At 34.7% G+C, this 16,256-nt stretch overlaps 1 protein-coding gene across 1 annotated transcript in view; it reads left to right on the top strand.

Annotated features, from left to right (window-relative positions):
- Positions 1–14,862, top strand: part of LOC136247082 (hemicentin-1-like) — a 66,332-nt gene extending 51,470 nt beyond the window's left edge. The window contains exons 8-10 of the mRNA XM_066038698.1: positions 3,271–3,391; positions 12,560–12,584; positions 14,674–14,862. Coding sequence (XP_065894770.1) covers positions 3,271–3,391; positions 12,560–12,578 — 140 coding nt within the window. The 3' untranslated portion in view covers positions 12,579–12,584; positions 14,674–14,862. The remainder of the gene's footprint in view (positions 1–3,270; positions 3,392–12,559; positions 12,585–14,673) is intronic.
- The last annotated feature ends 1,394 nt before the right edge of the window (positions 14,863–16,256 follow it).

The raw sequence follows: 16,256 nt of genomic DNA, 5'->3' as shown, positions 1-16,256 counted from the left end.
TGCCCAGGGTTGGTTGGATTTGTCTAAAGTTAGTGGATACCAGTTGTAAAACAGTTCATACACATCAGAGGCATCAGTATCAAAGTGAAAGTGGTAAGGCTCAGTCCAAAGGAAGTTAGTTTAGGGGGTCTAGGGCATGCTTCCCCAGGTAAATTTTGAAACTTTCACACTTTGAAATGCTATTTTAGAGACAATTTTGGGCTATACAACGTATAGCTACTACATGCTAACTACTTGACAAGTAAAAACTGGACACACTGAACAAAGCGCACCTCCATAATACTGTTAAAATCTTAAACAATTAAGATATAAACATTTCCAAACAGCTACAAAAAAGAAACAAAGGCAAAGTTAAATATAATGATAATTATTTTTAGAGGTGTCTAATATGAAGAACGTAGACATGAATCTTTTCTGGGTGAAGGAAGGACAAGATAGATAAGTGTTGTTTTTGCCATTTAATGATAAATATTGCATTTTCTAAGCCTAAGCCTAATGTGTTCAAAATTTTACCTATTATTCTTTCCAGCACTTCTCAAAAAATTTACCTATTATTCTTATTTTATTCTCATATCTAATCTATTATTCCAATAAAGTTCATTCTGCTTTACCTATAGATACACATGCATCTGTAGTAATTTTAATTCATAAAATTAGTGTTCAGCTTTCTCTTTAGTAAGTAGGTAAATATAGGGATATTCTTTGCAATTAGACCATCTCAAGAAAATCAAGCTATTTAGCTATTATATACATAATTGTTTTAAAGGTTTATACATTTCTCAGTGTGTTCAGAGACATGGAGAAGATGCTCAAGATGCTTAATGAAAGGTGATAGGAAGTTCACTCCCTGCAATAAGCAGAAGGCATTTCAAGCATAAAACGTTGACTGCATTTGAGCATTCTATTAGAGTAGATTGATATTTTTAGTAATTTTCAACTCACACTGCTAAAACCATAATAGATATCATTCTTATAGCTCATGAGAGGAGTTATGCCTCATTCCACCGATTATTCTAGTTGACACCCATTTTTCTAAAATAATTATGCTTGTAAACATCCTATAATTCCGGAATTATTCTCACAAAATTGGAGACCTATAATTCTTAAAATTATGCTGGCACATTAGGCACAGGACTAGCATGTTCACTGTTTTTAGTTTTGGCTTCATCAAGTTTTTTTTATTTCACCAGGCCAAACCCAAAAATTGATGAGGCTCTGGCCTCACTGGTCACACCCACTCTGATGCCCTTGCCTTAAAGGCATTCCATAAGTTCTGTATCGGAGTGTCAATAGTGAATTATCAAGAATGGTGCCACCAAATTCAATTATATCTAACTGCAAAATCTGCTTTGTTCCACAAAATAATAAAGTTTCTTTTTAAAAGATGGTACACACATTCAATGGACATAAGGCCAGGCAAAGTTGATTGCTAGTTTCCCATTTTTGCCCACATGCTTTAATGAAAATGCCACAAAATTTTCATTATTGCATTTCTGGGCATTTTTGTCATGGTTTTAGCCATAAAAATGAATAATGATCACCCACCCACATCAGTTTAGAAAATGCTTGAAACAGGAAACTAGCAATCAACTTTGTCTGGCCTAACAGATGCACATTCAACACACATGGCCTTGTCATTACTTATTCCAAGAATAACTTTGATGTCAGAGATTAGAGCTGGCTGGCAATTTGTAGGGAAGATATCAATATGTGATCATTCCTGATTGGTTGTAAATTCATCTGCATTAAGCCATGATTTGTGTAGTGTAAGTAGGTTGAGAAAAGTGTTACATAGTGTCAGTGAGTAATTGGTACAACTAATAGAACTTGGTGCAGTTTATGTTAGGTAAATTTAAGTCACGAGCAAATGTCATAATATAATAGTGGAGTTTTTATGGTTATTCATGATGTGATCAATAGAGTCAGCAAAATTTTCCATATATTCAAGATCATTGTATGGTGAACAGTAGACAATGAACAGCCTGATTGAAGATCTAAAGAAAGACAAGGGCAAAGGGCACACACTTGTCAGATTTCCAAAATTCACATTCCACTGGTGAGTTTGTTACTGTGGCATAAATGGAGGCTGTACTGGTGATGCTGTGTTTGGCAGCCTTTCGAATGTGGCCAAGGTAATCTGGCACAGCCACTTTGCTAGCAGGAAGAGTCTGATTACTGTAACATTATACACTTGTCAAAGTGGAATGCATGCAATTAATGGAAGAGACGTGGTTGTGCGTAATTAGATCACATCATTAGACCACTTACTGTTAATTTTATGCTTCAGATATTCCATCCGCATTGCTATGTCTCATCACCTAAATTTGGTCATTATTATGAGTATTCACCATTACCTCATTATCTTCATGTTTAATGATTATATAGAAGTTATAAATGAGCTTGCTTACAAAGCCTGACATAGAGAAAGAAAGGTTAGATGAGCCAATCCCGATGTCAGGAGAAAGGACTTTAATTAGCCCTTTCACTTCTAAAGTTAAGATAATGATTTTTTTAAAGATCGAGATACTCTGATAGAGCATTCAACTAACTCTAATAAAAAAGGGGTGTTCCAATTGGAGAGCAGCACCCGGTACTTTGATCAATAGATCACTACTTAATGTGCAGTACATTGAAGGAAGGTTGCCAACTTTTATTTAACATTTACTAGATGATCACCAAGGTAACTGTACTGTGATTGATTCCATGGTTTAATCACAAGGCCTACTGATCACTTGAAAGTAATTACAATTGATCCAGCGGATGAAGTAAACAGTGATGCACTACATATATGTACAGTATGTAGCCATAGCAGTACATAATAGCTAGTTAGGTATACATAACACATTTTCAAATTTCTCTAGTAGGAGCCCGTATAAAGATGGGCTCCAAAATGCATGCAGAATCAAACTGTTTGTAGGTTCTGCTGTTGGGAATTAGAAAGCATTTGACCCTGGACATTCTGCCTTGGAATACCAGTTGATTGTACAAGTTTCTCACGATTGTGGATGTTTTCTCCGCTGCTGAGTCAGGCAGTAAAAAATGCTTCTAATAAGTTTTTTAAATTTTCGTAGCGACTAATTGGAAGCATTTTGGGTCGTGTTGAAGACAATTCTGTGTTTGGTTATACCTAACCAATACTGCCAAGGCACCATGAAGGTCAATATACATAAGAAAGTGTAAACCTTCGTGATCCCCATTAGTATACTGTCACTACCATACTACCATTTTGTGGTTAGTATATAACTATTATGTTGCTATCTTTTTATACAGATGGACGGAGTTCCAATATTCAAACTGGAAATAGTACTATGCAACCAGAGTTTACTCAGCCGAATGAAGCTCCTCCAGGGTATAAAGCGAGCCAAGAATGTCAAGCAAGAAGCTTACTAAGGTATGCAGATGATTATATTTGTTTTAATTGCGTAAATCTTGTTAATACGTACGTAAAATCTTGGAAATCATCAGATTTTTCCATTGGTATCACTATCTCCTTGCTATCTTAAACCATGACAGTGGGTTCATAATAGTCAAATACCTAATAGAGCATTCAGCAAAAAAAAGCACCTATAGTTAGAAGGCAGAATCAGGAAATCAATCACTCTATCAACTCAGATAAATGGTGATACTGCTATGAGTAATCTAGGCAAACAACACACAAAGTTATGAATTTGCCTAACATCATATTACTGGACCAGAGCCTGGTCCAGCATCGGTACTTGAATTTGCAAAAATATTGTTTGACTAGTAGAGCAGTCATCACATTAACTACTAATAGAACAGCCATTGTGATACTGTAGTAAAGCATTCAGTACAGAATATAGCCACTGTTCTAATTACACTGCTTGGTGTAAGTCATTACATCTATGTTAATTATACATGTGTTCAGATTACATTTTAAAAGTTCCATTGTGTCATCTGTTTGGCATAGCATTGGGATAATTGATCATGTATGTTATGCATTGCAATTACAATCAAAATTGCTTCTGTATCTTAAAGAACTATAATCTCACTTTCAGACTATTTTTGTATCATCAAAGTAAATTAGCTACTAGCTAGATATGAAATTGGTACTGTAGCACAAAAAATATAACCTTGATACTATCTGTAACCTATCTATGTGTACTATCTATAACCTATCTACGTGTACTATCTATCTATCTGTCTATGCTATAACCTTGTTACACAGGCTTTCAGTAGCCTTCTTTATAGGTCCCTAGTGGGATAGTGTCTAATAATAATCAGAAAGATGCTTTGTAGGTAAAATAGTCTCCAGATTCCATTTCAGAGCATCTATTTTCAAAACTTTCCCTAGGGGAGCATACCCCTAGACCTCCCTAGCTCACATGCTGACACGTACTGCTGGTGCTAAGTACATTCCACTGAGTCAAATGAAAGCAGATATTTAAGACAACAGATACACAATAATTATGCTATGCTTTCAGCTAGACCTTATAAAATCTGAATTGTTCCTGGAGGCATTTCTCTACCCCTAAGAATGATATCTATGTCTGTTTCACGTTTAAGACTCTGCTGTACAGTACATGTGCATTTTTGTAGCCAGAGCTCAACTTCCCCATCCACTCTATTTTTGCTTTACTCCACCACCTCTATTGTGAGTTGACTTGTTGCCAACTTGAGAGTTCCTGTGATGGAAATGAATCCTTCAGCCATATGGTTTATATTTAGATAAAATTGTTTTTGTGTAGTTACCTCAGCAACTAGATTCGTACCACTAGCCAAAAAGTATGCAAATTTAACAATTGCAAGTTATGTGTGCAAACTTTGTTATAATTACAGTATAACACTTCAGGATAATCCAGTTTTTTTTTGTAGATAGTTTGCTATATTACTGGTGCAATACTGCAAGTGTGATATGTTTGCCAGTCAGTTAACTGGCTGTCACCATGTCAGGGGCAGATCCAAGAACTGGCAAAGGAAGGGGCACAAACAAGCTAAGTTGGTAGGTGGATGGGGAGAGCCAGATTCTCTTATTAGTTGCTGCATTTTTGAAGCAACTAATAATTACCACTTAGTAGTGTCCCATTGTTGATTTTTGTATTTTGGCCTATGCAGATAGTTGTGAAGTCTTAAAAGGGCTCTGGATGTCTTGAATAACAGCAACACGATAATTATTTTAGAGGTGCTTAGTACGTACGAAGGTGCTGGGTGAAAATGTTTGACTTTGGTTTGCTTTGGTTTCAATTGAATTTGTAATAAATGCTAGTAAAGTATGCATATTTTCATGCATTTTATAAACTGATCTTGGCCTTAGTATTTACTAGAAGTATGGCTGGCTCCTCCACAAGGTCAGTGGGAAGGGGGGGGGAGGCATTTTCCCCAAGTGCCCCATCCTGAATCCGCCATCGCAGGTTGTATCATGCAGTAACAGAATCATGATCACAGATACGTGCATACAATGCAAGTGATATTAGTACAATAGTATCATTATCCACTATACAAAAACAGCTAGGCTATAAAATAGGGAATGTTCATAAATGTAATATAAACTTGTAACCAAAGAGTTGATCTCTGGAGTGGTCAAGAATAAATGCTCATGCAACCATAATACTTGATGTGCATGTTCTTCTATTATGTTTAATAGCAAACTCACATTGCAAACATATTAAATTTTAGTGGAGAGCCAAATCCCTGCATTGGCAATAGCTACTATATTCCAAGGTTTCCCAGTCATGTAAATTGTCATGGTAGCATGTAACCAAGAAAGAATTTGCCTTAGACTAGAGAATGATCTTTCTGCTTCAGCAATACTAAACAGACAGTACTGCCAATATGCAGAAGAATTCTCCAAAGTTTGAGAAAATATTGGATCTGCATCCTCACTTAACAAAATAATTAGTTTACTGTAGTATCAATTTTATCTTCTTAAGTTGCAAATAAATTATGGCAATAAGCTTGCCATCTAGCAAGCTCACTATCAAGGTTGCCTGGTAACAGGTGGTTTCCATTTTGGTTTAACAAGATACATAATGGTATCTGTGTACAAAGTGTTGCTCAGAATCTGGCATCCAACTCATTTATGAAATCTAGCAATAGAATTATAATCGTAATTCTTCAAAAAATTAGGTGGTGCACTGGCTGCAGGATTTGGTCTAGTTTAAGGGCTACTTGTGATACAGGAATACTTTCATTACTTCCAACACAAGTACTGAGATCTAGCACTTTACAGTAAATCTGATTGTGCTCAGCATTTATATACTTCCCAAAGCTGCTCATAATACTCTTTGACCTCATCAATATTTTAAACCAAAGTAGGTATGCCTCTTGCAGTTGTCCTTGTAAGTGTTTAGCAATTGGCTTGATCGGCTCCAATAACAATGCAAGCATGAATTGAAAGCTAGGAATAGTCCATTGGCAGTGTTTGAGATTTGAAATCTCAAATCCAATTAGAATAAATTTTACTATCATCATTAGCAGGTAAGCATATCCATTCCCAAGTTTTTACAAGGTGAATATACAACTCTAGAATTGAAGTGAATGTATCTATGGTGACGTTTGAACCATCTTGTTTTGTACAGCCCATTTTTTTTGGTATCTTTGTAGATGGATGTAAACACTCAATTATGTGTTCAAAAACTGCTACTGGTGAAAAATAAGAATGCTTGTTGACAATAATTGTGACTGGTCCTGCGAAAATAGGGCATGTGGACATGAACTACACCCTGTCACATAATAGTTCATATTTCAATACTCGTATAGAATAATTACATTCTGTAACTTGTATTATAGTGAAATAAATTAATGTTTTATAAGTCATAGTGTGATAAAAAGTTATTTGTCATAAAAGTTTTAAAAGTAGGCAATTTTATGTGCCCACTGCCCTCTTTTTGCAGGCTCAGTCACAAATATCAATCATCTTAAAATTAATAACCTATTACTAGATATAAAGCTGTGTGAGCAATACTCTTGAAATTCAGCATCTGGTGCCTTTTCCTTTATGTGTGTGTGCTTTTACACCAGAAGTTAAATATGGTTTTATGACCTTATGGTTGTGCATTTCACATGATAGCACAATGCGGCACTTGTTATGGGATAGTTTAAGTCAAAACCTCTTTCGGGTTCAATCTCAGGAAGGCAAATTTTGAAATTTTACCTGGGAGAGGGCATTCCCCCATACCACCTAGAAAATTCTCCTTGTGCTAAGAGAGATAGCTGTATATATATTAAAATGTTGCCTTTAAAAATCACCCTAGAGACATCTTATGTGAAAAATCACCTTTACGGAATAATATTACTCCATTTAACATCGAATACAGCATTAAAAACCTACAAGAGGACAGATATAGAATTCTTTTAAGACTGCCAAAACTTGAATTTTTTCCAGGGGGTGGTCTGGTTGACTGACCACAGTCGCAAGGCTGAAGGCCAAACAAAATTAATTTTTTTTATTCCACAATAACAAACTCACCAGTGGCATGTGCCTTTTTGAGTTCCAATGAGTGTGTGCCCTCTGCACCTTGTCTTTCCTTTTATCTTTAGCTGTCATGTAACAAAACCATACTAAGGCATTATTTGTGACCAGATTTGCAAAAACTGATCTACCACACAGATTCAATTTTATGAACTTGGAAGACCATAACTTAAGTTTCAAAGCCTACATATATAAATCTGAAATTTTCTCCATCCAGTAGTAACCTATGTTTATAAATACTACTGTTAAAATTTCAAGGCAATGGCTTTTCCAATCTAAAGTCATGAATCACCAAATATGGTAAATTGGATGTGTGTGGAAGACCCCTTTTCACAGATTCAGTCACAATTTTCCATTACTTGAGCAGCATTTTATGCCACAAAAAGTATTTTGATAATGCTTACATTATTGTAAAAGGTAGTGGATATTGGTAACTTCACATTAGGTTTGAGACCACGCCTAATAATGATTGCGGTTAACAAATAATAATTAAGTGCTAAGACCACACCTCTTCACAGTCTACTTACTTAACCACAATGACCTTAGCTTACTGTACCTATTATTGGTTTATTACAATAGCATGGTTAAAATAAAGAATAGCGACCATGTCTATTGGTAGGTGAGAGAGTGACTAGAGGCACTCTAATAAATAGAACAGTCAGGAGCTATAGCAAATATAATAGTTTAAGGTTACGGGTTACCCAGTAAATAATTTTATAGGCGCTTTGCTTATAGTTCTGTTTTAACCGTTTTGCACGGAAGAACACACTAAAATAACATGGCACAAGAAATACCAAAAGCGGTGATACACTCAACAAGAGATGCGCTTGTACAGAAATGCAGGCACTAAACAGCGAAACTGTTGAGTTGCTATTCATCAAAAAACCAGGTTTCATGGGAAGCCACACCATGATATTTAACATTAATAAGCTATTACTTAGTGATTTCTAGGTCGTCACGAACGAATTGAGTTGCTATCCGATTGTAACAGCACTGTAGTGCACTCGCAGTATTTCCGTAGCAGAACTAATCGCCATTATCCTTGAAAGATACGATAATTAACCAGCCTCTAGTCAGTTTTCCCACAAAGTCTCCACAACAGGACCTAGATAATATAACCACCCATTGACACTGCCATAACAAATTAGTACTAATTAGCTGACAGCTGCTATTTTTGATGAATAATAACCACATTAAGCAGTAGCGCTAAACGCTGGTTCAACCATATTGCGGGGACTTAATTTTACGCTTGACTACCTTCCGCAGTAAGCAGTAGCGCTAAACGCTGGTTCAACCATATTGCGGGGACTTAATTTTACGCTTGATTACCTTCCGCAGTAAATTATTAACACTCACTTTGTATGATTCCTCCGCTATTATCACGTGGCTACACAACGCTTTAAAGTTAACAACGTTCTCAGTAACACCTGCTTGAGTTTCGTGCCAATATTGCACCATCCATTATCACGCATCAAAAAATAATAACCTATTATTAAGCACCTAACCCGTAACCTTAAATTAAAGTACTTTGTGTTGGCGAGATCAAAGTGAAAAGAGTGCTCTATTATCTGTAACGCATTCAAGTGTGCTATATTTTCCATTTGCGTCACAATAAAGTACAGTTATGGAAAATAAAGAACAGTTACGCATTGATTGGAAAATAAATACGAAAACAAGATCACATGCACAATATCTTCTAATTGCCAAAAGTAGCCATAAAGATACCATTTGTTTGTATCACTACCACAACTGTAATACATAGATACTTACCGATTGTCTGATGGCTGAATACCGACACGGTTCGAATTCACGAAACGAACGCTCCAAGCAAGACGACAAGAAAGCGCTTTAACTAGTATATAAAATGAAGTAGGGATGTAAGGGAAGGTATAAAAGCCGGAACGGAACCAATTACGGTGTGCGCCAACTTTAAAATTGCTTTTCAGCAACTTGTATAAAACTTATAATTGCACAATAGCTATTCTAACGATAATCTTTGTTGTTTCTACCTAAAGGCATATTAGAAGTTATGTATGTGTAGTTTCTATTCAACATCCACCACACAAATACTTACTCTACGCCTTAGCTTACACTGCAAAATGCTATCTTCAATCTCCTAATGTACAATTCTTCAAAATATACATATCACTCCACACAAAAACTACAATCAATAAACTAAAATAGAAAGTTCAGAAAACCAGCCCAATTGTTATAAAAGGCTTGGATACACACTACAACACAAAAACAAGTGTGTTTTACCAACTGGAACAGCTAATAAGTAATTCTACCCTGTGATTATCCTTCAATGAAGGATTTTCCAAATAGAAAGCATGCAGAATGATGGGCATTTAATAGAACTATACGGGTATTAAATAGAAGTTGGGCTTAAAGAGTTTTGAATGTGGCTGTAGGTAAATCCAGGGTAAATTTTACCTAATTTCAATGGGTGGGGATGGTGTAGAAGCTTGCCTAAATAATTTTTTGTTAGACGAACACCCTAATTGGTTCCTTTCCAGTTTGTTCCATTCCAGCTTTTATCACAGGAAAAAAAAGTGACATTTCTGGACCAAAAATCATCATGGAAATGTACAGGAAATGTCAATGTTGAATTTGCTATATCAGACCTGGAGTATACCTGTATACACTGTAAATGTCACATGTTGTGACATTTCCTAAAACATTGGAAATTTCATGTGTCTGGACATTTCCTCTGCTAAAAAGTTGAGATGTTGTTAGATTTCCTACATGTATTCAGAAACTTGACATTTACATGAGATTTCCTAAGTCACGGACACATGGCATGCAGTGACATTATTTCACTATTCAGAAATTTGACATTTACTTAAGATTTCCTTATTCAAGGACACATGGCATGCAGTGAGATTTCCTAAACTATTCAGAAATTTGACATTTACATAAGATTTCCTTATTCAAGGGCACATGGCATACAATGACATTTCCTACACTATTCAGAAATTTGATATTATACATGAGATTTCCTAAGTCAAGGACACATGGCATGCAGTGAGATTTCCTACACTATTCAGAAATTTGAAATTTACTTGAGATTTCCTTATTAGACATTTCCTATATTATTCAGAAATGTTACATTTGCTTGAGATTTCCTTAGTCAGACACATGGCATGCAGTGAGATTTCCTACACTATTCAGCAAATTTACATGCGATTTCCTTAGTCAAGGACACATGGCATGCAGTGACATTTACTATACAATTCAGAAATTTCAAATTTACATGAGATTTCCTAAGTCAAGGACACATGGCATGTAGTGACATTTCCTGTACTATTCAGAGATTTCAAATTTACATGAGATTTCCTAAGTCAAGGACACATGGCATGTAGTGACATTTTAGTCCAAGATTGTCACAGCTGCTGCCATACCTGACTACTGTAATACTTTATACATTAGGATAAGGTCTCTGTGTAACCTGTGTATTTGGAAATGCAATATATACGGTACATTATAGAGGCCAAGGACACGTCATATAAATTTCAAGAAATATCATATTTACTGGACATTTCCAACATTAACAGGAAATGTGATAACCCAAACCCACAATGAAATAATACCTTGGTAATATATTTGCAGACTCTATTAAAGTAGGTAAGCTAGCTAGTTGCAACGTACTAATGGCTGTCTGTTCCTTGCTATTTAGGAAATGTCCATAAATGTCATGTAATGTCATGTGTCCTGAACTGGTGGAGAAGAAATGCACACTGGCACCATACTGCTGTCCCCCATCTATACTGTGTTTAGGAAATGTGTTGACACATGACATTTACTGACATTTCCTAGACAGGAAGTTTGCATTTTGACACCACCTACGTATCCTGAATGCAGGAAATGTCAAGAAATTTATGAAACTTTTATCTTTCCTGTGTTTCAGAAATGTCAGCAAATTTCACCTATCCTGCATTAGAAAACGTCAAGAAATACCATCAATCCTGCTATTAGGAAATGTCATGGAAATTGTGCCCTATACTACTTCAGGAAATGTCAAGCAAATATGCAAATTTCATGAACGCCGGAAATGTACAGAAAAATGGAATTTCTGTACATTTACTGGGGATTTCCGAATTCCTGAAATGCAGCTTTTCTTCCCGTGTATACCTTCCTGGGATGTAAGCAATAAAAAGTAGTAAAACAAAGATATTACAGCACAGATCGGAACAAAAATCCCTTATTTCAATGTAGGATTTTCAAACAGAGTTACCGTATGCTGTATGTGTGTCATCCCTTGTTTCATTACTTACGCATTGGCCCCTATTTCTTTATAATTTTTAAAGTAGTAATAGTATATAATTATAAGATGTATCATGATAATAAAGTACTGAACCAAGAGAGGTCACTTTAAGTACATATATACAAGCTAGTTTATTGCTAATTATGTTGTGTAGCTAGGATATTGTAGAAATACGTAGGTGTTGCATGTCATGTTATAGTCTTTTTTGTTTACAGGGACCCGATCATTATGCTGGCGTAATTATGAGCATAATAGGTGCCTGAAAGCATTGAGCATAATAGGCAGAATACTTGTGCAATATTATCAATTCTTGCCTCTCAAAATACATATCACAGAAAAAGATTGATATGCTCTAATAGAACAGTCAGTAACTCTAATAGAACAATCGGGTAGCTGACTGTTTTTTCTGTGACATTCACTTTGACAAACAAGGATTTATAGTCTGTGCTTCAGCCACTTATTATTTACCCATACTTATTATTATTAGCAAACCATGAGAGCCAAGGTATAAATATTGAGCATAATTTGAGCATAATAGGTAAAAATTTTGAGCAGTGCAGCATAGCATAATAGGTTTAAAAAAAGGTATAATCGGTGCATGGATCAAGCAATTTTACTGTAATGATCCCCACTAGCTATAGTTTCCTCACACTATATAAATACAGTGTAAGAGTTCATAGTACTATTATAACCGGAACTGTAACTACCGTTAGTTCACAATTTCATAAATTTGGCACCCTATTAGTAAACGACAAATTTTATAATTTTAAAAACAGATTGAAATTTGCTTAGCATTTCCCACATGATATTATGTTGTACTCTTATTTATTTAAATGTTTGTTTAGTGAATTCATTTTCTTTCACAGTAACCAAGATCCATCTTAAGGAAGGGTAAGCATAAGCTGTAATACAGTATTATTTAGTGTATCTTAAGCTTATTATTATAAAATGGAAGTGGGGATCCCAGTGATAAAGAGTTGTAAAACAAGACATATCGATACTATCACACTAGAGGCATAGCCATAACCTGGGCCACCCAAAATTGTACACTATAATAAGCATCAAGATCAAGATACTCTAATAGAACAGTCATCCTAATATTATAGTAGTCAGGCACAAGGTCAGGCTAATGTGAGCAATAGTAGCTAACTGTTAAAAATAACCTAACATTTCAGAAAATATAATGTTTAAACTTTCCTAGGTGGTATGTAGTTGGCAGAAAACCATAAAATTCAAAATTGAGATATCCTAATAGAGCAGTCACCATAATACAGCATAATTAATAGTTATACCGCTAAAATCACTCTCAAGTTCAATTTCATAGCTAATTTTCTGGGAGACCATATCCTCTGACCCCTAAGTTGGCATGCAAACACACACTAAGGCATGTCTTTTTTCTATTGACTTGCTATAAATGTATATCTAGGCCCTGGCATCACCAAAAGTCTGGCTGTGCCCCTGTATCACTATAGCCATGTGGGAAATCCCTATAATGGCATGTTATCATAAGTTACCAAAAAAATATACCTAAGTTTTGATACCAGTGCTTGAAATAAGCAGGCAGAAATGTTAGGACATAGCTACTGTCCAAACAGAAGTACATTTGATCAGAGATTTGTAAAAACTTTATAAAGCATAATTTTTTTTGCCTTCAAACACTGCCAAGTCTGATATGCATTATGTATGGTGGGTGAATTTCATGATTGGACATTATGTCCATCAAAATGGAACAAGCAGGCTCAGACAAACACCAGAAAATGGCAGTCATCCAACCATTATTTCCAACACTTTGATACCATCATGTGTTTGTTTCACTACCCCATAATTATTACTTGGATCCCAACTTAATTTTTTAAGTACAACAAATTGGTTGCTGTTGTGTAGTTATGCACTTATGCTATAGCTACAAATTTTACTGCTGTATTAAACGTATCAAAATGTAATTTAGCACTCTCTAGCAAACAATGAATGCTAGCTAATTAAACAAAAAATGTGACTGGGCCTGCGAAAACGGGGCTTGTGGGCATACAGATTTTGCCTACTGTTTCAGACTTTCAGCACTAATAACTTTTTATTCCATTAAACTATGACCGTACAATTTTCAACCCTGCTTCAAAATTTAATTGGCCTTGTAACACAAATTACAGAATACAACTATATATCTAATTCCAATACTGAGATAATTATGTCCTGAGGTGTGATGGAGCGTAGTTTGTGCCCACATGCTCTGTATTCGTAGGCCTGGTCACAGTATGAGAAATCAATCAGTCCCATGGGTTATTCTACATACGTAGCATAAAAGCAAATGATTGAATTCAGTTTTCATTAAATGCCTGAATTTTTAAACTTTTACAAAATAACAGACCCTTTCTCTCCAAATCTCTACAGCAATTGATAATGCAAAAGTTAGCCATTTGTTGCTCTTTTATATACCACAGAAACAAATGTTATACAGTTGTGGAGGTATTTTTGACATGTAAGATAAAGTTTTAATGTAAGCATTTTCTTTGGATGAACCTACATACTAGTGTAATTAATACTAACGTACTGTACGTTTATAACTATACATATAGTAGACAATCCATTTAATTATTATATAGAATTAATAAATAACAAGGCTAAATGTAATATTGTTGGCTCAAATTACATAACAGGCCACATCTCACAATCAAAATAGTTCATCTGCAATCTATTAATGTTTAATAAACATATTAATTTTTTATTGATAGCATTTGGTTAACTTTTATTACAAAATTGCAAAACTTCACAACTAAACTCCATCAGTACTATCATATTACAACCATTATAAGCATTAACATTAATTGATCTTTTGATCGCACATTGCTAACAGCAATAATGTACACACTGCATGGCCACAATAGTGTGGTATCATCTCATTAATTATTCGATATTGCCATGCAAATTTCAGTACTACATGCTGTAAATGCAGCAGTTAATATTATTGTGTGCTTTGTTGCAGCTGATACAAAAGCTTAGAAGAACTTATTACAACTAGAAAAACAATGCTATTATAATTATTGATATTACATACACATATGAACTTTTGCTGAGCATAGTTATTAGTTTTATTAGCAAACATTAATTTGGTTAGAGTTTATTATTTTTGTATGCCACTTTCATCTTTAACATTAATGAGTCTAGCTATGTACTTAACAATGCAAAGGTTACCCATATAACAAGACTCTAATTTATCCAGGTATAAATTATATGAATAGCTGGTAGCAGGAGCACACAAGTGCAGAGGATGACAGACTTACAAGTAGCTATGTTATTAAGCAATCAGTAGTCTGAGTTGGATAGTGGATACACAAACTGCACAATAAAAAATACTAAATATTTCTCTTATAGTGTGCATATGTAGCTACATATAACTATGTATGCATCAAGTAAAAATCAGGATTATTCACACCCAATATTTTTTCTCTTTATGTACTAATATCACTACACAAGGCATTAGCTACATAGTATTAAGTTTTGATACAACTTTAATGTGATAATTGATGGCATCAAGTAAAATTTTTACTGCATACACATTTTTATTGAAATTCTTTATCAAAATACAAATTGCAACAGCTTTCATATGCTATAGTGCACAGACTTACAATAAAGTTCAACAGATTTGCTACATCATTAAATTAAATTTAAAGCAAGATGCCATTTCTGATAGGACCAACCATTCCACAGGTATGAATATGTGAAAACAACTTATGAAAGTCGAGGAAATGAAGAATAAATTAACTTCAAAAACTTGTTCTCAGGATTTCTAAAATGTGTTGTATACCTGAAATTTACTTGTTGTGTTCACAACTGCAATGACTCCAACACACAGTAATTAATCAACTATTGTCTTCACATATTGACAAGTTAGCTACATAATTATTTAAAACAATGCTCAAGTAATAAATTTTTCAAAATGTTACGCCAATTATAATTATACTATCCATCCCAAAAAAAACTTCACTGTAAAAAAAACATGTCCAAGAAATTACAAGTACCTGTAACCCAATGTAAAAACAGCTCCTCATAAAAGCAAAAGTAACTAGTACTTCAAAAGTTGATATCTGGAGCAGCTATTAACAAAGTTGTAATCCCTGGAAGAAAATCTTGGCTGTAAAACAAGTACACCCATGAAAGTAACTGGCAATCTCAAAACAGCTGATATATGAAGTAGCCAAAAAATGTACAATTAATTGCAATTAACAAAAGCATTAACATTGATGTTTTATCAATCAGTTTTGTTCTATATTCACTCTTGCTGCATTCTAAATTAACTCTTACTAATTGGCTGGTAAATTGGCCATCTTTTTGCTATATACACTGCCTATTAAAATAAGCAACTAAATTATCAGTATAAGAATTTAGGATGCAGCGAGAATGAATGTGAAACACAGCTGAATGATAAAGGTTCAATGTTAAATTTTGTTAATTGCACGACATTCATTCTTGGCTACTTTACATATCAGCTGTTTTGATTACCATGCAGTTACTTACTTTTACGTTCATGGGTGTATATAACTGTTTTACAGCCAAGGTATTCTTGCA

Source organism: Dysidea avara, chromosome 2 (genome assembly GCF_963678975.1).
Source record: "Dysidea avara chromosome 2, odDysAvar1.4, whole genome shotgun sequence".
Lineage (NCBI taxonomy): Eukaryota > Metazoa > Porifera > Demospongiae > Dictyoceratida > Dysideidae > Dysidea > Dysidea avara.
This window is presented reverse-complemented; position numbering and strand designations above follow the sequence as displayed.